Source organism: Ranitomeya variabilis, chromosome 5, assembly GCF_051348905.1.
Source record: "Ranitomeya variabilis isolate aRanVar5 chromosome 5, aRanVar5.hap1, whole genome shotgun sequence".
NCBI classification, from domain to species: domain Eukaryota; kingdom Metazoa; phylum Chordata; class Amphibia; order Anura; family Dendrobatidae; genus Ranitomeya; species Ranitomeya variabilis.
The window spans coordinates 45,863,874-45,888,062 of NC_135236.1; the positions used below are offsets into that span (position 1 = coordinate 45,863,874).

General features: G+C 44.3%; 1 protein-coding gene across 6 annotated transcripts in view; it reads left to right on the top strand.

The window, feature by feature from the left end:
* ACHE (acetylcholinesterase (Yt blood group)) overlaps window positions 1-24,189 on the top strand; it is a 48,136-nt gene that overhangs the window by 19,459 nt on the left and 4,488 nt on the right. For 2 of the 6 annotated variants that reach the window (XM_077261772.1, XM_077261770.1), the window contains exons 2-3: window positions 9,374-10,906; window positions 10,996-11,165. In XM_077261772.1, coding sequence (XP_077117887.1) covers window positions 9,396-10,906; window positions 10,996-11,165 — 1,681 coding nt within the window. In that variant the 5' untranslated portion in view covers window positions 9,374-9,395. Of the gene's footprint in view, window positions 1-1,804; window positions 1,941-9,373; window positions 10,907-10,995; window positions 11,166-12,711; window positions 12,778-20,965; window positions 22,095-24,189 lie in introns of those variants that run through there. The other 4 variants (XM_077261773.1, XM_077261775.1, XM_077261774.1 and 1 more) reach the window with 4 other exon arrangements.

Consider the following 24,189-nt stretch of genomic DNA (forward strand, 5'->3'; position numbering starts at 1 on the left):
CCCTGACCTGTGTGAACATGCCTTACCACCCACCCAAACATTGACTGTACAAAGAATTTCAACATGGGTAAGAACAAGAACCTAGAGTTGGGCCAAATGGCAAAAACACTGTCTGGAGCTGTCCCTAGTGCTGAATGCTCCCTATTTCTTGAGTTTTGGATGGTTAAGATTTGGAGACCTTCCTCCTTTCTTCCCTGTTATTATATTTGGGCCCTGACCCCCACACTGTTATACTGGAGGTCTCTTAACTCATAAATTCAGCACTTCGAGAACTTTTAGGACCTTCATAAAGCTAAAAAGAACCTAGTAAGTGTAGACTCACTGTGTTGGCACTCTTGGGATCCACTGAAGTACCATTATGGGACAAGTAATTCCCAGATGGGTTAACAGTGAGCCTAGATGAAATCTTACTGAAGGTTCCCAAAAAAAAAAAAAGCTTCATTACTGAACACGAGAATCCTTTCTTTAACGTGACACCATATACGACCCCCCTCTTGTTAGGCGCAGTCCATCCGCCTCAGTATTCCAGTGCTCATGATTTATAGCGGCACATGGGAGCGCAGGAACCATTACTCATTATTCATTTTGCCATCCCTCAATTGCTTTTTGCTCACATTGATGACACCCAAGACAGTTCTGTGACTGACAATGCCGGGAGCTCTCTTCCTGTCTAAATCAGTATACTATGAAATTCATTTCTCAGTAGAACGGTCTCTAAGGAAGATGTCTATCTTCAGCTGTCTAACCAAAGTCTACATCTGTCTATTTTTTTAGCCATCTATATCAGACTACAGCAGTCTCTCACTTTGGCAGTCTAGTGTTGGCCCACTGGAATATGAATGGTCTCTTTTGTCTGTCCACACACGAGCGCTCTGTTCTATTCTAGCTGTTATATAGAAGAGCACTCTCTCATCCTGCAAGACTAGCTGTCCAAATAGAAATGAGTGCAACAGACACTCGGTGTGGTGTCTCTGAGATGGCGGTCATTATATAGTGGCTGTTCGGCTGTCTGCCTGTCTCTCTATTGTCAAGAACAGTCCTGAATGCAGTGTCTCAATACAGAGGTTCATTATTTTGCCGGCTTTTTGCATCCCAGTCTTGTCCTGAAAAGATGGCATCCTAATACTAACAGAAGTTGCACTTTAGACCTCTCCGTATCAAAAGCCCCAAATCATTAGCTTGGGGTTCTGTGTGGGGTTTTTTTCTTTAGGGATTTTGTACTAAATTAATGGTTATGGTTGAGACATGTAAAGCATTGTTCAAGACAAGTGAAAAAAAAAAAAAATAATTCTGACCCATTTTGTAACTGTAGCACAAACATAAGGCCAAAGCTGGAAGAATCTAAAATAACGCCAGGAAGGCCTGGAGTATAGTCGCACTAAATTTTTAAACTTTCCTTTTGACCAAATGGTGACACATTTGGAAAATACAAACTGATGTAAAAATTAAAACTAAAGCAAAGATGCTGTAGCTCTAAAAGAAAAACTAATAAACACTAAAATGACCATCGAATGCCATTAAGACAAATTAGAAACAGGTCAATTTTGTCACTAAGATGCATCCTTGCTGAAACATGTCTACGGTGGACCTGATGACTGCACTCTTGGTGTCCTATAGAGGAAGGAGGCCATCGAGCCGTCCAGACTGCGGTGTCTATACTCTGCCTCTCTATCGGTCTTTATACCGGAAGGTGCTGCGTCCTCCTATGTGCTCTATAGTTGCCTGGCATTTTGTGTGCGGCTAGGTGCTCTAGCTGTCTTTCTGGCTGCTGTCTCTTCAGCCACTGCAGGGAGGGAGCGATGGAGGCAAAGGAGGAGTTATCCAGAGGCTGGAGAGAGTAAGACACAGAGATAAGCAGAAGGAGGGATAGACTGAGGGAGGGAGAGCAGATGCAGAGCTAGAGAACCATCCACAGGCAAGATCTGTTCAGATTGTCTCAGGTAAGAACGGACTATAACAGTATGTATTGGTATGTGGGCATCTTAACTGGTTCTTCGGACTTGTACGCGATGGTTTAGGTTGTTAAGCTCTGTGGAGTTCTTATATTTCATGTTAAGCCTTGATCAATGTGTTTGGTCATGCATGGGGTCATTATTGGGTCATCCGTTGACCAACATCTGTTGGACACGCAAGTGTTTTTCACTGCAAGTGTCAACAATCAAGGATGACGTGCCTACATGATGGAAATATAATGGAGGCTCTCCAATATATATCATCTGGGGGTGTGGAGTTGCCCTGTAATGACAGTGACTTGCATTATTTGTGTGCCATGATGGACAGCTCCTGGGGGAGAAGGTGGCATGGATGCTGAGCATCGCTGCTCAAGTGACATTGATGGGCAGCGTTTTGATGGAAGTGTCATCTATTACTACTTAGTTTTTGTACTGGAGATCTTGGCATAGAAGTCGCCTTGATGTTTGATACTGCGTATGCATACATATAGGATATCGTGTGGCTACATGTTGGTTAGTGGTTTCACACGTAAGATCAAAATAGTATAAACCCATGTGTTGGAGATAGGGTGGCCATGATTTGTAATCTGTTCATGTGATGGTGGCCTCTAAATCATGGATGGCTGATTATTATGGCTTGTCAGTCCATGGGAACCTCAGAAACTAGGTGTTCTAATGGCGAGATGACCACACTTTTACCAATCAGCTTATTTTGATTTTTGGAAGTTAATAACTATCAAAGCACAACTGAGGTCTCCACCCACACCCCCATATATTTTGGGGACCTAATCAAATGATTTTGCTCATTATAGGTGTTTGAGCCCCACACTACATGGAGAACTAGAGTATCACTTGCTCTTTATGCATTACGTGAAAGCTGACAGCTATGTCGGATTGTATGACACTGGCCGGAAGTCTTGAAGATTAGATGACACAAGCCATACCTTCTGGACAGAGTGTCTGTTTGGGGTTAGGTTACTACCCCTAGAAGTGGCTACGGTGCTTGGAATCAGTCCCACCGGCCATCAGAATTTCGTCTTGTCGGTGAAGGAGTTGGTTGTAAAGGGAACACAGATGTAGAATGTTGGGATAGTTTCTGGTTGTGTTTGGTAGTTTGTGAGTATTTAATTATAGGTGGCGCTGGTCCAAGGAGTCTATTAATAATTCAATTGTAAACACAGCTGGTAACTATCAATGTGCAAGGCTGCAATCTTAAGACCAGGGACGCAGCAAGATCAATCCCATGGGCAGCTTGTGCATTTGGGATACTCGGTAGGCATCCAACTTGGCTTTAAAAGGAAAGTAGGTCACGTGACCTCCTGAGTTCCTGGCTTGAAATGACCTTGTTTCTGTTTAAATCATGTATATTCATGGTCACTAGAAGTGTTTTGAGTCCAGAAAGTAAAAACTATGACATAAGGGAAGCATCCTTCTCTCATTTTTTAAAGTTTGCTAATCTCTGGGATGGAGGAATCTCCCACCCTGCTACCTACTACTCTGCAATGTCATGGCAGAAAAAATATTCTCCCATGCTCTAGTCGCTTCCTATCTCGCCCCAAATGAAAACTCCAAAGAGGATGAATCTGTTTTCACTCAACCTTCGGATTGCAGAATGGCTACAAACATAACATTTATAGTAAGTCCTGAAGTCTAGTTGCCACTTCTAATTACCCTATAGCTACACCCCTGGGTGTTGGAAAAGACCAGTATCAAGTTACCAGACACCATCAACTTCCAAGTAAGCCACCTTCTATGGAGACATAAAGAAAGGGAGGCCAGGTCAGTGGATGTTCTCATCCACTGGCCCGGGATCGCATGGACCAGTAAGCATCCCACTGAATGCTCGCTCTCCTCCTATTTCTGTGGGTATACTCCGACACAGGGTGAGGGTAAAACAGTGTGGCAATAATTAATTAAACCGCAAAACAGACAATGACCTATAGAACAGTCCCAGCAAAATACCCAAGGTGGTGCAAAAATGGTCTGACTTGCCTGGATTACAGCTCTTGGTGAGCACCCACGGAGGTAACAACAAGCTTCAGAAGCTGACAGTCCATTACGGTACATGACCAAAGGGTCACAACCCGGCTTCTCCAAATGTCTCCATGGAGCAAGGTGACTGTGGGTCCCAATCCTGGCTTCCCCCAAATGTATCCATTTGTTCAGTGATGTCATTGGAGCAGATCTGTAGTCTTTCAGTTGGGACTGTGGTCCCCTAAGCTGACATCACATAGAAAATCAAATCCGTGGCCTTGATGGAGCCATGTTGTCCTAGTAGTGTTTCTTTATGGTGTCCTGGCTGTTCTGTCAAGTCACTTGTTTCTCCTTGCAGAATGTTAAAAATCCCTATTTATAACTAAATCTGTGGCTCAGGTCATCATCCACAGATCTGGGGAAAGTGGGATGAATTCAAATCTCACTGTTTGATTAAATACTCTGCGTAGCATGTCCTTCTGTTTTGCAGGTCCACAGACTAGCTAGCCTGGTACAATATGTAATCAACATATTAACAAACATCTATTCATTTACCCGATGTCCCTGTCCTCCAGAGAACTGAAAATAAGTTAAACAAACCAACTCAAAAGTCAATATCCAGACCCCTACAAGTAGTCTGTTTCTTAATCGTATGTCTCATGAACATCTGGATAACTAAGATGAAATGCTGTGTCGTCACACCTTCTATATGTCCTAGTGGACTATATGGGGACAATTCTGATGTGTTAAAGCTACTGTACAATCGCACATCAAGCCGGAGGGGTGAAGAGAAATATCCTCCCAATTCCTCAGGTAGTTACTGAAGGATGTAATTAAGTATTAATGGATCCTGTTCTGCTTCCTACTTTTAGACAGTTCAGAATGTCAACTAATAATGTCCCAACGCTCTTCTCTACAGCCCGCAAAAAATACCGCCATACAGTGTCATGGTTATTCAATCGTGTCCAATCCACATCATGCTACTTTTAACATCAAATAACTGCTGTTAAGTCATGAGTGATGGTTTTCTTCCTTGGATTACGGTCCATGAGCGTTGAGTAGAAGACTTTACTGGACCAATGTGTCTGCAGACAATGCTAGTCCTTGGCTGTCATTCCCCCTACCTGACCTGGCACAACATCATCATCATTGCGGTGTGATGCCCTCCCAATTCCATCCACCATGACATCTTGCTGGGGCTACAAATTGGGCAGCAGGTGGTTCACCCAGCTCTGGTCTGGTGATTAGACTACAGAGATGGTCCTGAGAATTTTTGCTAAACTCCATTAGCCAGGTTTCCATCCCCTTAACTTCTTCTTTTTGGGTTCCACTTGGGCAGGGTTGTCAAACTCAAATACAGAGGGACAAAATTCAAAGCTTGGACAAAGTCGGGGAGCCGAACTTGATATTTATTAAAGTCTACAATTGAAGTTTGCTTACCAAATATAACAACATTTTATAAACCATCTATATTTTAATATATGTTTGACTAAAATATTGGAATAATGCTATGTAAAACAGTAAATCATATGGGCTAATTTAAATATGTAATAAAGTATAAAACAAAAAAACCTTTAAGTAATACAGATAAAGGTTGATACCCACAATTGCCTCAAACACTGTATGACTCCTCTATACCCAGGGTATGATGACCCTACTATAACCCCAACAAATGGTGACCACATCACGCTGATTCTTCAACTGTAATCTCCGCACGGCCCTCCATTCAGTATAATAGCCAAAGTGTTCTGTACAGTATGGATCCACCTAGTCGTCCATGCAGTATAATGGACTCCATAATTTATAATAAAAAACCTCTCCTTGCCATTTCCACTGCTGTTCCAATGTCTTCAAATCCTCCACATCTCGGTACAGCGGGTGCGTTGTAATGACATCATCGTGCCCACTGTACTGAGATTTCAGCTGACACTCCCTCATCAATCATTGCTTTCAACTGTATTGGCATCTAGGATGTCGATATAGTTGAAAGTGCGTCGCTGGTCAAATATACATACTGAGGGCCAGATTTGGCCCTCGGGCCAGAATGTGACATGTGATTTGGAGTCTAGTTGCCCCACCCAAAAAAAAATGGAATGAAGACCCTAGTCCAAACTATAGTCAAGGGCTCCTTCTTGTCATTCTGCATTTTCTGGAATGACACCCTGTCAATTCTTCTGCAGTGTGGTGGATTTTCCCTCTTCTCCCGCTCCTCCTTGCAGCTTCTCTCCTCCCTCCCTCTTGCTCTCTGTCCAGCTATTTCATTCATTTCATTAGCCACGTAGGGAACCTGCTACACTTCCCCTATTAGTGATGCATTTGCAGAGGCCTCGCTCTGACGGCTTGCAGTTCATATTCGCATCTGCAGCCTCCAACACAACACAGATCCCTCTCGTAATGGTGTTGGTGTGGAATCCATGCAATAGTCTTGTGTCTCCTGCGCAGTGACAGGCCTCACTATCTGTGAAGGGTTTCCTGCTCTTCAACAAGCTGCTGTTTTCTATCATCTCACTAATTGCCTTATGTTTACTTCAACACTGAGCAAACAGTAGGCAGTAATGACTCTCGAGCTTCTGCGTTGGATGACCGAAGGAAGATTACTGTTCTTAAGATATTTTAAGGGTGTTGGGCCCATGAAAATAAAAAAAAAACAATTGTGTGTGTGACAAGTCATCCAGGTGGGTTCAGTAGCATGTTATATAGGTCCCATGGCATCAGATATGCCACTGGAGAAGATGGAGCTGCACACAGGATCTTCTTGGTTAGAGAACCACATAAGATACCTTGGTGCAAAGTAGCGGAGTGGTCACAAGGAGCCTTAGGGCTCATACTCACTTGCGTGAAAATCGGATGAGTCTTGCATGTTCATACCAGCGCTGCTGCCAGCACTCAGATCAGAGCGTGAGGCCGCATAGGAATACATGCAACCGCACGCTCCGCTCCTGAGTGCCGGCAGCAGCGCCGGGTGTTAACATGCGAGACTCATCCAAGTTTCACGCAAGTGAGTATGAGCCCTTAGGTAATCTCTGAATGCCATCTATGATTCTGGAGAAGGCCAAAGTCAAGAATGAGCCTGGCCTCTTCTGGTCCCTTGCATTTTGTGGAGACCAGGTCAGGATACCTAATAAAAAAAACATCAAAACTTCCCGAATGTCCACTCATCCCTACAAGAGATGATTCAGGTTCCAATTCAAAGCCTCAATATCATGGCCTTCTAGATAAAATTATCACTGATGCTTTTGACTCTTGTACTAGCAAAGGAAAATGAGTGGTCTTGCACCCCTGAATAATGTGATGGCCATGTCTATGCGGTTGCACCACCACTAGATATTCCTGTAATTAAATTGACGTTTCCTAGTGATGGATTACCCTTTATCAGCTCCTGAAATCTGGCATGTAAATGACAATCCAAAACGACAAGGTCTGTACACTCTGCGAGCAGTGAGGCATATACAACGTTGGTGTGTGTATATATGTGCATGTTTATTGAAACGTTATCTGTGAGCTGGCCCGAAATAGACAAGAGACAGCTGCTGGATATGTCTTGCTCCCTGTCTTTCTATCTAGCCCCCCACCACCAGCTGAAGCTGACAGTGAAAACATTCAAGGGTGGCTAGGAGGATAACCTGGGTCAGTACTTGTCAGAAATCACACACCGTAATATCCCCTTGATGTCTCTAAATGGTGGTGATTTTACAAAGTGTTCATCAAGGGGGATTCGAAAGGACACCACGGCATATACATGCCGATAATATCCACATATTGGCTTGCACCCTGACCCCTAGTGTTATGATTGTTTTTAGAAATGGGACATTTTGTTTTAGCTAATGTCTGCAAAATTACTCTATCCTTACCTCTAGCCCTAAACCAACCCTAGTAAAAATCGGGTTTAGACAGGCAGATCTGGGTTACAATATTTGGACATTGGTCTCAGACATGAGTCTGTAAGATCATGTCAGGAGACCTGTGGTCAGTTCAGGAATTGTGGTCCATAAACGGACAGTGAAATGCCCATTTGAGGCTGGCTGTAGTGTAAAGATGTAAAAGAAGCTCTTGGTAAGGAAACAAGGTAAGATTGAATAATGTACAGATGCTCATTCTGCCATCTTGGCTGCTGTTTATGCAGAGCACAGAATAGAAGATGACTAACTTGGTCTTAACTGCTGCTATTGTGTTGACATTGGGGATAGGCCCATGGACTCTTGTGTCTAGGATAACCATTCCTTGTCGTCAACTGCCAACAATGCACAACTGGTCCCTTTAACAAGTTGGCCATACATTTTGGTGATATGCTAGCTCAACTTGGTGATTTTTGATGGCATCAAAGAACTTTTGCCAGCGTGTAGCATTTCCCAACTTTCTGATGGCCATTATTAAAGGAAAGAAAGATTTGAGTAAAATGAATTTTTCATCTTACCCAATCATCCTGTACAGTATATGAACGATGAGCTGATGCCAGAGGGGGTTTTATTTCCCTCACTGACTGAAGTCACTATGCATTAAAATGAATGGATTTTGAAAAGACCCAGATACCCTGGCAATTCTGACTCCCATCAGGGCCATACTGTTCAGTTCAAGCTGGGTGACGCAACAGACCTTAGATTATGGAGAATATCAGATCATAAATTTTATAGACTGCGAAAGATCCATGTTGCACTGTATCCATCATGAGATGATGCCTTGGATTCCTACTCTAGTGATATCCCTGTCGAATTTTTGTCTCTAACTTAAGTGGGCATACACTCTGTTTTCCACCATGTGAGGTGACCATAGTATTAGGCATAGTCTATAAAGTCTCTCATTGGCTCAAATATCCATTCAATATCATGCTAAATCCACATGGTTTGTGGTGATGAAAAACTGGACTAGGTAGCCATGAACATCTTACATTTTTCTGGACCTCAAAGGTGCCCTCCTGAGTTCTGAGATAAGAGGCACCCTACATTCTCCTCCCTTAACTTCACACGCCCTCCTCTAATGCTCTCCATAAACCTCCTGTAGCTGTGTCTAACACTGTATGTACATGGTGAGGTCGCAGCTGTTGCAAGGTTCTTGGAAGTGAGGAGAGCCACAAGTTGGTGGGAAAGGGAAGAAACACAAAATTAAAAAGATTAGAAGGTGAGAATGTTGGAGATGGGCATATGAACATCTGACTAGCACTGGGTTTTTAATGTCTTGTGTTAGTTTGTTGTGGCTTTGGTAGGTTATCCATCTATGTCTTGTCCTCCTCAAGCTTCTCCCCTGCCCTGTCTTCCCCTCTTTATCTCCATGCAACAAATTCTCCTTATCTCTCAACCACTTATGATGTTCTAGGAAATCTGTCCATTTCCCAGTGCGTTATACATTTATTTTTTACTTTTTGGTTCTGGTCTAATTTTGTTGTCTTTTTGTAACGTGAGATGACTCCTGCTAATACAGAATTTTTATTTTTTCTGCTTGCTCTTTCTCAGGTACCTTCAGTGAGAACCAGTCATGCAGTTCTTGTCTTTTGCAGTGTTTGGTTTCTGCACCCTCTCTCTCCTCTTGTCTCATGTGCTCTGCCAAAGTGATTCTGAACTTCTGATCACCACCCGTTCAGGTAAAGTGAGAGGTACGCGGCTAAATGTCCTCTCCAGCCACGTCACCGGATTTCTGGGAATTCCATTTGCCGAACCACCTGTTGATAAGCTAAGATTTCGACGGACAGAACCAAAAAAGCCATGGAGTGATGTTTTTGATGCCACCAGCTATCCTAATGCGTGTTACCAATACTTTGACACCTTGTATCCTGAATTCCCTGGAATGGAAATGTGGAATCCTAATACTCCCATGAGTGAGGACTGTCTGTACCTTAATGTTTGGGTCCCTAACCCACGCCCCACAAATGCAACTGTCATGGTCTGGATCTACGGTGGTGGTTTCTACAGTGGATCTTCTGCTCTTGATGTCTATGATGGTCGTTACCTATGTCACACTGAAAATGTCATAGTGGTTAGCATGAACTACCGCGTGGGTGCATTTGGTTTCCTGACATTGACACCAGGAAATGCAGATGCTCCAGGGAACATGGGCTTATTTGACCAACGCTTGGCACTCCAGTGGGTTCAAGATAACATTGTATTTTTTGGTGGTGACCCTAGAACAGTTACTATCTTTGGAGAGAGTGCTGGGGGTGCCTCTGTTGGCATGCATGTGATCTCTCCAGGTAGCCATCAATTGTTCTCCAAAGGTGTACTGCAGAGTGGCGCTCCAAACAGTCCATGGGCAACTGTTACACCCCAAGAGGGTCGACGCCGGGCTGAGCTGTTGGGAAAGTTGCTCGACTGTAAACAGGGTAATGACACAGAACTGTTGATCTGCCTCCGGACAAAACAACCACAGCAACTAATTGACCATGAGTTTTCTGTCTTTCCAGCACCAGGTGTGTTCCGTTTTGCCTTTGTCCCTGTGGCTGATGGAGACTTTTTTCCAGATGCCCCTGAAACTCTAATTAATACGGGCAGCTATAAGCCTTGCCCACTGATTGTAGGTGTCAACCAGAATGAAGGGTCTTACTTCCTTATATACGGTGCTCCCGGCTTCACCAAGAACAACGAGAGCTTGATCACTCGGGAACAGTTCCTTGGTGGGGTGAGAATGAGTGTCCCTGAAGCCAACGACATTGCTCTGGAAGCAGTCGTGATGCAATATACAGACTGGGCAGATGAGCACGATACACTAAAAAATCGAAAAGCTCTGGACCAAATTGTGGGAGACCATAATGTAATTTGCCCCGTTACTCACTTTGCTGGAAAGGCGTCAGAGTTTGGCAACAGGGTTTACGCTTATTACTTCGACCATAGAGCATCAAACATCGCTTGGCCAGAATGGATGGGTGTTCCACACGGGTACGAAATTGAGTTCGTTTTTGGTCTTCCTCTGGAGCCGAAACTAAACTACACCAAACAAGAGGCAGAACTGAGCCGTCGGATGATGCGATACTGGGCAAACTTTGCACGGACAGGGTGAGAATAAGCACTGCAAAATCTGTGTTTAAGGAGATGATGTGAAAATACTATGGATTTACTTTAATGTTTTTTTATTTTCCTAATAGGGATCCTAATGAGAAAATTAATAGCCGCCAGTCAAAATGGCCTTTGTACACTGCAACAGACCAAAGCTATTTGGAACTGAATAACAAGCCCTTCCAGAACCTGCAGGGAATAAGGGTGCAGACATGCACCTTCTGGAACCGTTTCCTGCCCAAGCTCCTGAACATCACAGGTATGGTAGACCTTCATCCTATGTCTATGCTAAGCAAAGTCTATGGACCACACTCGTCAATGCTTTTATGCCAGTATTTGGGCTTCAAAAAGTTGAGGGTTGCATAATTTGACATGATAAAATTTGACTGGTGCTTTCGTGACCTTTTCATACAGCTCCAAGTGGGTGAAGTTAGGACGGGTTAATGGCAACCAACACTCACCAAATTAGCGAAAACCCGCACTTGCCGACCCACATGTCTTTCTCCATTCCCTGGAAGAGTTAAAAAGATCTGTGGTGAGGCACGTGCACACATGTACACCACTTTACACCTCTTCATGAATCAGGAGAGTGACGAGATTGGATTCCAACCGATCTCAAGACCTGCGTGAACAATGCCAGTCTCGCTGAATCTGGCCTGGAATTCGCAATTGGTGTTGACTAAGCCTTTTCACTTGCCTATAGAAGTTGAAACTGCCATCAAGATTTAGTTAAAATATTAGTCAGGAACTACAGTTATCACTGATCAAACCAAAAACTAATGTATACAGATTGGCTCACAAAATTGTATTGTGTGTACCCTGCTTCTCGGGAGTGCCTATCTAGTCTTGGGCAGTATGGACACCAGATCTTGTCATAACTGGAGATCTTCCAGTTGAGCAGAAATACGGCGTGCCCGCTAGACCCCTCCCAATCTCTGGCTGTTATCAGTTTAGTCTTGAGTACTGACTGGGACTAGATGGGAAAGTCTTACACTGAGGCTTTAAATTGATTGACAAGGCCTGGCAAAATTTGATTTCTGCCAATAAAGGTCTTAAGATCTACTACCAGTTTGCTGTGCCTATGGACTGTCCTTTCTGCTATTGATAGTCTTGCCTATCTAGTCCCAAGCAATAAAAGACCTGCTCTTGGCCTTAGTAGATATTAGAGATTTGTTGGTGGACCCCATTAATTTTAACAGTGATTACACACGAAACTCTCCATAAGATGCGGGCTTACGTGTGTGGTGTTAATGCTGCCTATCTTTTCTTCAGCAATATATTACACTATTAAAGTGTGTATAAAACCACTTGTATAATTGTGAGGGGTTCCATTTGTATATCTCCTCCGTATCTTGTCTTTAGCAGCATTTTGTTTTGCTATTGTAATACTGGCATGGCATTAATCAACGTTCCTATACTAACTATGCACTAACACTTATCACCTCTTAATTTTATGGATGCTCATGACTGCTTCTCTTAACCCCTTTATGGCAGAGCTGATTTCAGTTTTTTGATTTTTCTGGTTAGTCCCCTTAGGGGACTTGAAGATTTGTCCGATTGCTTGTGCTATGTACAGCGATGCCGTAGTATTGCTGCATATGGTGAAGGTCACCATCATTATGGAGCTCCTTGGGTTATGACACGGGTCACCAGCTGACACCACAAGCCATCAGCGATGTGTTACGGTGGATTTCGTGAAGGGGTTAGAGAGAACCTGTCTGCACTGTTTTGCAATATAAAGTGAAGATCTGTCTATAAATGTGCTTATTCTCCAGCCTAAGGGGGGCCCTTTTTGCTTTCTGTAGAGCCCTGCTTGATACCAGTGAAGCTGGACTGTGCATGTGACTTGGCGCTACGTTGGCCTTAAATGCGTAAGCTTTGTGTTTTCCTGATTCTGGGGATGTTCTCCTGTTCTTGCATCTCTCCGTTCTTGCACTCGTTTCCCTCCTTTATATCTACTTCTGTTATCCACAAGAGTTGAGGACCACACCCCCTTGACTATCTTATTGAGGACACACCCACTTGACTCACAGGCCATATCTCTGGTCCGTAGAGTCACAGTAACAAAGGAGCAACAGCGCCGGACTCTGGAGAAGAGCAGCGTTTACCCCCTGAGGGGAAGACTATTTATATGGCAAGTGGCGTCCTCGAAGAATAGATTACGGAGTTTTCTTTTCTGTAACATCCCATAATTCATTTCCCATGACTTCGCTGGCTGGCGATGTTAATCTTTAACATGTGCTGCGGAACAAAAACGGTTCTAAATCTTTATAGCGCAATCCAAGATATTTTAGGAATCCTTCACCCAATCCCATCTGTTAGTCCAGGGATGATGTCTCTTTTGGAGAGCCCATAGTCTGACATTCTCCCTATTAAAGGGGAAATTTACCCCCCACCCCATGAGCACGCACATCTAATATTGAATTCTCTTTCCAGCTGTCTTTGTTCCTCATGCTTTATACTGCAGCTCTGCTTTTTGTTTTTTCCAGCTCTTCTATTTTATAAAGTACCTGCTGCACTGCACATATATTGAGGGTAACCAGCCTCACTATGGGGAATATTGGGCGTTAAAGGGCCAGGCTGCAAATAACATGCATCCATTTTATATCCTGGAAATCCTGCTGATTTTGCAAGTTTTCCCACCTACAAAGAATGGAGAGGTCTGTAAATTGTATCGTAGGTACACTTCATCTGTGAGACAATCTTGGGTAAAAAGTAAAAAAAAATTCCTGTAGTTCTTGACCAGGTTTGCACACAGATTTTGGCCCACTCCTCCATACAGATCTTTCAGGGCTGTCACTGGGCAACACTGAGTTTCAGCTCCCTTCATAGATTTCTATTGCGTTCAGGTCTCGAGACTGGCTAGGCCACTCCAGGACCTTGATATACTTCTTACTGAGCCAATCCTTGGTTTCTCTGGCTGTGTTTCGGGTCATTATCGTGCTGGAAGACCCAGTCACAACCCAACTTCAATGCTCTTACTGAGGTAAGAAGGAGGTTGGCCAAAATCTTCCAATACCCCATCCAGCCTCTCTTCAATACTGTGCATCTGTCCTGTGCCCTTTTCAGAAAAGCCCCCCTAAAGTGTGTTTTTTTTTGTTTTGTTTTTTTTTCCACCATGCTTCACAGTTGGAGGGGTGTTCTTGGAATTGTACTCATCAATCTTCCTCAGCACTGCGAATGAACTACCAAATAGTTCTATTTTCGCTTCACACATGACAGCACACCTGAGGAATCTGCCCAGCTAGGACAGGAAACCTACTTAAATAAAAGGGCAGTACCTCTCCCCTTCCCCGCTTCAATCGGTTTCCTGTCCTGGAAAGGAACCCTCATGCTGAAACCCAGTTGGTTGAAGAGTTTTGTGGTATTTGGACTTTTCCAGTACTGAGACAGGAGAGGGGGAGCAGACTGTGGTCTGGCCTTCATGTGGTGGATGCACAGTCCATGGGTCCTGGTAGGGCCTTAGTGTATGTACGGGCAGCACAGATGTTTATGTGGAGCATGTCTGGATCTGCTGCGCTGCTCTCCATCTTCGGCCACAGTCTCTGTGGTGAGTTAGGCTTTCAGGGGTGTGCTCCACTGGCATCACAAGTAAAGCACCCTGGGAATGGGCATGCCCGGGTGACATCAGAGGTGGCAGGCCGGAAGCAAAAAGGGCAGCACCCTGGGAAAGAATGCCATCCAGGACACATAGGGATTCAGCGAGTCTTGGCTGAGGCTGTTTGGAGGGGAGAGGGGCATATTTTTGGGACCAGAGGAGAAGCGCTGTGGATCCACCATAAAGAGCCATAAGAAGGCGCTTATGTCTAGGATCACGCCATCATGGAGGACTTGAGAATGCGGCAGCATGCACCGATACCATTGCCCATTCACCAGCATGGGCATACTAAAGCGAACAGCTGCTCAAGTAGGAGTGGAAGGTCACAGTACTCCTCAGTATCCACAAGGTATGTCGTATGTACCCCGATCAGTCTCAGAATCTGGTACCGTTGATGTGATAGCGGGTGGTGAGTGATCTACGTGAATGTCACCTGTTTTAATAGGTCCATTTTTCTTGCTTAAATCACTAGGGTGTCTAGGAAGGCTATCGCAAAGAAGAAAAATAGTGTGCCCTATGTAAGACCTCCACTGGCACTCTGCTCAGATTGCATCCAAAAAACTATCATGGATGAGACCCCCTGACTCTGCCACAAGCCTTAGGTCTATGATCAAGGCTGAGGTGGAAGGTTCCCTAAAAACCCTGTTAAAGAGTAAGAAAAGAGCTAAGGCGGTTGCTAAGGAGTCTGATGGTTTTCCACAGTCGGAGGGAAAATATCATGGTGAATCCACGTCCTCCTCGGACAGTGATAGAGGGCATGCCATGTTTAACTGCTGAGAATACAGATGGGCTAGTCAGAGCTGTTGGGTAAACAGTGGGCCTGAAGGCAGAGAGAACACCTAAGTCCCTGGAGGATATAATGTTCAGCGGGTTGGAGGAAAGGAAAAAAACGCACCTTTCCAGTTAATGGCAAGATACAAGCACTCGTAATTAAGGAGTGGGGGAAAAAGCTGGAACGGTCTGGTACCTTGCCCTCAGGAAAGAGGAAATGCCCCTTTGAGGAAAAGGACTCGGATCTGGAATAAAGTCCCGAAAATTGCCAGAGCAGTGGCTAAATCTTCAGAGGTCAGCTATTCCCTTTGAAGATTGTGTGGTGCTAAGGGATCCACTAGACAAAAAAAAGCGATGGTTTTCTTAAGCACACCTGGGAGGTAGCTGCTGGGGGTCTAAAGCCAGTAATAGCTGGAACCTGTACTGCCCGCTCCCTTATGATCTGGCTGCAAAAAAAAAAATAAAAAAATTGAGGAGCAGCTTAAAGACCAGACCCTAAGATTAAAATTCTGGCCAATATGCCTGTTACACAGTGGCAGCTCTTCTTTCAGACGCTTCTACAGACTCGGTGAGACTAGCTGCTAGGTCACTGGGCCTTTTAAATGCATCTAGACTGGCCATATAGCTTAAGGGATGTCCTGGGGATCTGCAGTCGAAAAATCGACATTGCTCCATCCCATGTGACGGCAAATTTCTTTTTGGACAGAAATTTGACAACCTTTTGGAAAAAGCTAATGACAAAAAGGCTTTCCTGTACTCCATACAGAGACTAGTTTGCCTTCATTTTATAGAAGGAAATTCAATAGGGGACATCATCCGGGAGAAAATGGAAAGTGGGAGTCCAACGGCAGAAAGGAGTCGGTGTCTATGTTCGGTGGGCCTTCTACATCTTCCAAAAAGCCCTCCCAGTGACCTCATGTCAGAGTTCTGGGGGGAGGCTCTACCTTTCCTGTCTGGGTGAACCTTTTCCCCCAGTCGTTGGGCCTTGAGTCTCGTGAAGGAGGGTCTGAAACTTTGTCTGCCTCGTCAGACCTTCAAAATAACATAACACCCCTCAAGAAGTCACAAAAGAAGAATTTGCCCTGGAAACAGATCATGGGACTCTTAGGAAAAACTGGTTCTGTGCGAGATCTCAGAGGTAGGATTTTATTTCTCAAAAAAATGAATAAAACCGGATGGTTCCTTCAGAACTATCAATCTCAGGAACCTCCATTGGTGAATTGTAAATTGCTCCTTCAAGATGGAATTGGTGAACACAGCTATAAAGCTGTTACTCCACAATTGGTTCATGTCAGTCATCAATTTGAAGGATGCATATCACAGACCATCAAGTTTGAGGGTGGCTCTGTATGTCCATGGACAGGTCAGGCATTACTAGTGCACAGCTCTTCTGTTCGGCCTGTCAGTAGCTCAGAGAATTTTCACTAAGGCAATATCGGAGGTAATGGCTTGGCTTCGTACTTGGAACACTGTTGTTGTCCCTTATCTAAACGACTTCCTTATTGTTAAAAGGTCAGAACACTGTGCAGAGCAGCTGAGGGATGTAACAGTGGTCCTGGAGGAGCTTGTCTGCATGGTAAATTCCCTCTAGTCAAGACTAAAACCAGAAAGGATACAGTCCTTCCTGGGCCTGGTTTTAAACTCCGAACACCAAATCTGTCTCTTACCAGAGGACAAAATCATGAACCTGGCACGGTCTGCAATAGATCAGCCAAGGATGACCAGGAGAAAAGCAATGTCCTTGCTAGGATCCCTGACATGCTGCATCCTGGCAGTAAGATGGGCCTGATTTCACCTGAGGCAGCTGCAGTGGGAGGTTGTCCGCACAAAGGTCATTAAAACGACATGTAGAGGGAAAGTTAAATCTTTGGCAGGAAGCGATTCCGTTTCTTGGTGGACAGACAGGGGAAACTTTGTCATCAGGGGTCCAGTGGGTAAGACCCATATAGGACTATAATCACAACAGAGGCAAGCAACTCTGCTCGGGGGGGGCACACTTGAGGAATCGCAAAGTTCAGGGGACCTCGTCTTCGCTAGAAAGAGGCCAGGGCTTAAACTTGAAAGCTGTGGGTTGTGGAAAGGGCTTTAAGAGACTTTCTTCCCTTCCTCTAGGTTCACAGGGTCTAGGTAATGTCTGACAACCTAGCAACTGTGGCTTATCAACCACCAATGGGGAACAAGGTCCCATACCCTAATGATGGCAGCAGACAATCTTCTCCTGCTAGCATATTAATACCTGTTGTCCCTTACAGCACTTCACAAAAGGGAGTAGAGAATACAAAAGCAGACTTCATGAGCCGCGAGAGACGGAAACATTGAGAATGGTATTTAAATTCCCAGATCTTCCAGCCAAACTCTCTGGCTGCCCCAAGCATGAACTATTTGCCAGCTTACACAACAAGAAAGTGAGGAACCTCTGTTCGATAAACCCAAGGGAAAAAAACATTTGTGGTGGATGCTCTTCAGATTCCTTGGAAATTCAGGATTGCCAATGCATTTCCTGCAATAGCGATTATTCCAACAGTGGTGAGGAGGATCAGGCAAGGGTTGTTTTTGTTTTTTGTTTATTTGTTTTTTTTAATTGCTCCATTTTAGCCAAGGAGACCATGGTTTTCCCTCCTAAGGTTAATGTGTGTCAGATCCATGAAACCTGCCGTAGATCCTGTATGCCACTCATGAAGGGCTTTCATCTAGCATAGCAGGATGGAATTTGAGAGGACATTACGCAGTCAGAAAAGTTTCTCTCCAGGGTTAGTCTCCACCCTGTTAGTAGGAACCCAATAACCTCAAAAATTTACAGCAGGACATGAAAGAAACTTATGAAATTTTCAGGGCTGCCTCTAGAGATAGGGCTCCAGTGGGATCCATTCTAGAGTTCCTGCAATCAAGACTGCAGCTGGGGTTGGCAACAAACACCCTTGAGGTACAGGTCTCAGCCTTGGGTGCCCTATATAACTGTATTCTGGCAGTAAATAGATGGGTGTGATTTATAAAATCCCGTGATAGGTCCAGAAGGGTTATAGTCCCAAAAATTCCACTGTGGTATCTAAATCTAGTACTAGAGGCGCTAACTAAAGACCTGTTTTGACCCCTCACAGGATTTATCTGGCAAGCTCCTCATGCTTAAGACCATTTTACTAGTGGCTCTGACATTGGCCTGCAGGGTTAGCAATATACAGGCCCTCTCCATATGTCCGTCAGCAGCAACTCCCCCCCCCCCCCCCCCCCCCCCTCCCTATACACAAGTGTAAGGATAGGCTGGGTCAGGTCTTAGTACAATCCTTTCTTCCCAAAGTAGCTCTTAAGTTCCATAGGAGCCAACAGATTATTTTGCCCTATTTCTGTAATAGCCCTAGGAATCCAGGAGAGGAGCGATTCCATAGCTTAGATGTGAGGAGGTCTCTGGAGTGTATGTCCATGATCAGTCCCTGTTTGGAGTATGTCCAGTGGAGGAAGGATTAGTCCCTGTTTGTAGCCTTTCAGGGTCGTAGCAGAAATGGGTATGGGGGTATCCAAGGGTACCATTGCCATATGGATCAGGGAGGCCATTATTTTACCTTGCTCTACAAGTGATGCTCTGGTTCCTGAAGGCATCAACGCTCACTCCTCAAGAGCTGTGGCAACCTCCTGGGCAGAAAAAGTGGAGGTATCGATTAGATCTGTAAGGCCGTTACCTGGTCCTCATCTACTTTCTTTAAGCACTACAGACAGAATCTCTCCTCTGCAGACTTAACCTTTGGTATAAGGGTGCTGTAAGGCTACTTTCACACTAGCGTTAACTGCAATACGTCGCAATGCATCGTTTTGCCGAAAAAACGCATCCTGCAAAAGTGCTTGCAGGATGCGTTTTTTCTGCATTGACTAACATTAGCGACGCATTTGCGACGGTTGCGCCGTGTTGTGGCGGACCGTTGGGAGCAAAAAACGTTACATGTAACGTTTTTTGCTCCCGACGGTCCGCTTTTTGCGACCGCGCATGCGCGGCCGGAACTCCGCCCCCACCTCCCCGCACTTCCCCGCACCTCACAATGGGGCAGCCGATGCGCTGGAAAAATGCATCCGCTGCCCCCGTTGTGCGGCGCAGAGAACGCTAGCGTCGGTAACCTCGACCTAGTGTGAAAGTAGCCTTAGCGGTGGTCCCTCCTGAAAGATTTCTGGACAATTGAAACACCTTACGGTGTGCGGTCATGGGTGAAGGGAAAACACCAAGGTAACTTACCAGTAGCCGTGTGTTTTGTTTGTTTGTTTGTTTTCAGAACCATGACAGCGCACACAATTCCCCCTCCTTCTTTACTCACATTTATGGGTGTGCACTATAGTTTGTATGTTTTATAATGTGGTGTTTGTGTAAATTAACCCGGAGGTCCTCTCATGCTCTGTAACCCAACTGAAGTAGGGGAGAGATCGCCCTTCCATTTCAGTAGGTTTCCTGTCCTAGCTGGGCAGATCCCTCTCAGGTTTGCTGTCATGGGTTGTGAAGAAAATGGCTACCGGTAAGTAATCTTGGTGTTTTTGGTGTCATCTGACCAATTGACCTTGTCCTAGGTCTCCTCCGGATCGTTCAGATTGTCATTGGTGAGCAGGGGGTCCTTGTGTGCCCTGCAGGGTTTTAATCCATGACCCTATAGTGTGATACTAACTATAATGTTTGAGACACTGGTCCCAGCTTTCTTCAGGTCACTGACCAGGTTCTCCTGTGTAGTTCTGGGCTGGTTCCTGACCTTTCTTAGAATCCTCCTTACCCCACAAAGCAAGAACACATGGAGCCTAAGACTGAGGAAGATTGAGAGTCAGCACAATTATTAAAAAATGGAAGAAACAAGATAACAGTTGTTGCCTTCTCATCAAGCTGCTTGCCTATTGTCCTGTAGCCCATCCTAGCCTTGTGCAGGTCTACAATTTTGTCCCTGGTGTCCTTTGACAGCTCTTCGGTCTTGGCCGTGGTGGAGAGGTTGGAGTGAGTGTGGACAGGTGTCTTTTATACAGGTAATGAGTTTCTTTAAGAAGCCTCTTATTCTGCACTAACCAGTCTGTGAGAGCCAGAATTCTTGCTGGTTGGTTGATGATCAATGACATATTTCGTGCAATAAAATGCAAATTAATTATGTAAGAATCAGATAATGTGATTTTTCTGGATTTTATTGTTTTTTAGATTCTCACAGGTAAAGTGTACCTATGATAAAAATTAGACCTCTCCATTCTTTGTAGGTGGGAAAACTTGCAAAATCAGCAGTGTGCCGAATACTTCTTCTAAGCTCCGATCCCTTTAAAGACAGTGCAGAAAATTAAGTTTTTCCAACACCCCCCCCCCCCCCTTGTGTCTTTAAAATTACAGAAACTGTGTCGCTGTGATAACACTACATGTCCCCATGTGCTGGCAGCCCATTGCTTTAGGGCCCATAGGAGCCAACATTTAGGACCCATCTTTGAAGACCTGAAACAAGAGGACCATGTTTTGTGGGGGGGGGGTTGGACAACCTTGTGCAGCAAGAGCACTGGGATGAAGTGTTATCATGGGGATACAAACTGTTCTCATTGGATAGTGGGTGATTTAATATAGATACTGACTATCACTGCGAGAGGTTTTAGAATCCTGAGAAAATTGTTAGGAAAAATTCACAGCTTTCTCCATTTTTTTGCAATTGTTCTGTTTCTGATCTGACATCTGACTTTCTCCCTCCCTCTTATAGCGACTGGTGGGCCCTGCTCAAACTGCCTCCAGAACGGCCCCTTTGTGGTGCTGGTCACACTCTGTGCGTTTCTAGTGCAGTTTAGAAAGGGCTAAATGCGAAGTCCCAACTACAATGGACTGACAGCAGCACAAGAAAAGTTCCTCCAAGCAGATACATATATCCCTGCATGCTTCTTCATCTGTTTGGTGCCTATCAAAGTTCATTTCTTTTATGCATTCAATAAATTTTACCTTCTTTTTATGCTTTTAACTATTTTGGCTTTTATGTTTTTGTTTTTTTTCTTACCATTTCACCTTCCTAAAATGACTAAAATATGCACGGATCATCTGATTCGTTCATCAATTTGCATGCGTGTATTAACCCCATGTGCAGTACGAGCTCCTTGTGTTAGAAGCGGCGCCACCTAGTGGTCACTCGGCAATGATTTTCAGGACCCCGGTGGTCCATTTTCTGCACTTGCTCCCATGGCCACAGACTCCCAGACCCTGCAAATCTCCCCCTGGCTGCCATTATCCCCTTTATACCTCTTTTTTATTGTTAGATGCTGTGATGTCGTGGATGTTCTCACTCACACAGCAGCAATGGTGATGAGCTAGGGATGCTGGCGTGGGCCTCTTTAAAAAAATTGCCTTTTTTTTTTTTTAATCAAGCAGACTAGTAACATTACTCAGACCCCCATTATCCCCAAAAAGTGTGTAAGTGTGCTAAACAGCATAGAAGCGCTACAGATTCCTTGTCTCATTGCTAGCAGAGATCTAGAGGCAGAACCCTCCCTGAGAATGAACACAAGAGCTGGCCCTCACCTGCGGCGGGGTTACAAAAGGGCGGACACCAGCACCATGGGGATTCGCTGCTGCTTCAATGAAACTGCAGTGAGCTCCCTCTAGTGGTGGCTGCAGACAGCAAATAAGATTATGGAAAAATCCCCATTTTAAATCCTACATATTTAACAGATATTTTTGGATTTTCAATGCCTTTTATCCAAATTTTATTATATAACATAACTTTGTTTTGGTGGTGCCCACTTCAAGCAGTTAAAATCCCAATAAAATGCATTATGTGATATACCGACACAAACTCGCAAGTATTTGAAGTGTCAAGGAAAATAAATGGTTTTCTGAATGTGGTTTGGTTTCAGCACACAAGTCAATATTTTTATAAGGCTTTTTTTTTTTTTTTTTTCATCCCCCTTCCCCTGGGGTCTGTCTCTACCAGCTTTACTCATCTAGAGGTGGTGACTTTTAGGGTATGTGCACACGTCCAGAATGCATGCAGAATTTTCCTGACATAAACCCCAGGCTTTCCGTACGAATTCTGCATGCGTTTTTTTCGCACGGATTTGGCGCTTTTTTGGGAGGGATTTTTTGCATTTTCCCTGACACTCCAAAACAATGGGAAATCCGCAAAAAGAATGAACATGATGCTTCTTTCCCCACAATGCGGGGTTTTTTTTTTTGGCGGGAAAAAAACACATCATGCGCACAAAAATTGCGGAATGCATTCTAAATGATAGGATGCATATCTAAGCATTTTTTTTTTTATAGCGAAAAAACGCACAAAAATTCCAGAACGTGTGCACATACCCTGACCCTTCTTTGCACACATGCTGGTCAGACATCTCCATCTACCTTTCACATCTTGTCACAGATTCTCAATGGGATTTAAGTCTGGACTGTGACCGCGCCCTTCACACACATGGATATGCTTTTATCTAAACCCTCCATTGTAGCTGTGGCAGGCTGTTTAGGGTGTAGGTTCTCAATCCAGAAGGACTACGACAAGTCTTTTGCAGACTAACAGGTTTTATTCCAGGATTGTCCCATATTTGGCTCCATCCATCAACTCTTAACAAGCTTCCCTGCCTCTGCTGACGAAAAGCCTCCCCACAGCATGATGCTGCCACCAACATGTGGGGATGCCGGTTTCTGGTTGATGTGCAGTTTTAGTTTTCCGCTGCTCAAAACACTGCACCTTGGAAACACCATCCATGCTGTCACACATGGTGGCAGCATCATACTAGGGGGAGGCTTTGTCAGCAAGGGTAGGGAAGCTTGTCAGATGGAGCTGAATATGGGACCATCCTGGAGGAAAACCTGTTAGAGGCTGCAATAGAACTGAGACACTGGTGTAGCTTCACTTTCCAGCAGAACAACCCTGAGCTTGCTACCAGAGAGATACAATGGCTTTATATCAAGGATGTACAACTTGAGTCCTAAAGTGCATGGTTTCTGGATTTCCTTAGCGTTGGAATACTTGGGAAATCTAGAAAACATGCACTGTTTGGTTGCCCTTGGAGTTGTTTTAGAGTAACATATATGAGTGTAAATGGCTTGGCGTATCTACACGTAAAACCCATCGAGAAGCTGAGAAAAGAATACATTGATCAGAGGTGTCATCCAATCTCAGAGCAAGTGTGCAAACAACAAGGAGCAAAAAAGTAAACATTTTAGATGTGCAAAGTAGTAGAGACAAACCATTCCTCCACCATGCCAAACTGACTGCAGGGCAAGGTGGTCCTAAAATTTATTGTTGTGGAGGTGAATACAAATCGCTTTCAGATACATGTATCTAGAAACCATGTACCACAAATACTTGCTGCTGTGTATTGCTAGATCACATAATTGTAGCATCCACTTACGCTTGTACGAGTAATGTGGAAAAGTTCGGAGTATGAATACTTTATCTGGGCTGTGAATGTGTACATGTCCAAAAGTTAAATAACTATCCTAAAGATGCTTGAAACTGACACCGCCTCAAAAAAAAAAAAAAAAAAAGTAAATGGAATCCTAAAAAAATATTCCATGTCTGAGTTATTTAGTTTGTACTCAAATAATCCTCTTGCATGTCTATCATCATTCTTTCATCTATTTTCTTATGCTGCCATCTCATGATTTTCGTGACCTATCCCCCTTACACGTCATAAAACAGTGCAATAAAAGGAGGAACACTAGAACCGTTTTTTTTATGTACATGTGTAGAAGCTCCTGCCACTGTTCTGTTGTGGAACACTCTGACAGGTGTGTAGGTCCAGCTGACATTGTCCATCCAACATCCCTACCTATAAAGGGTAAATCGGAACTAGACCGCTCATGAATGGAATTTTATATACTCCAGTTCCTCATAAAAACTTGATTACCAGGGCAGGACGTTCTCACTCTGGTGTCAGATTGGTCTTGACTTGGGTAATATTGAAAGCTTGGTTACCAGCGTCTTGTGCCCCT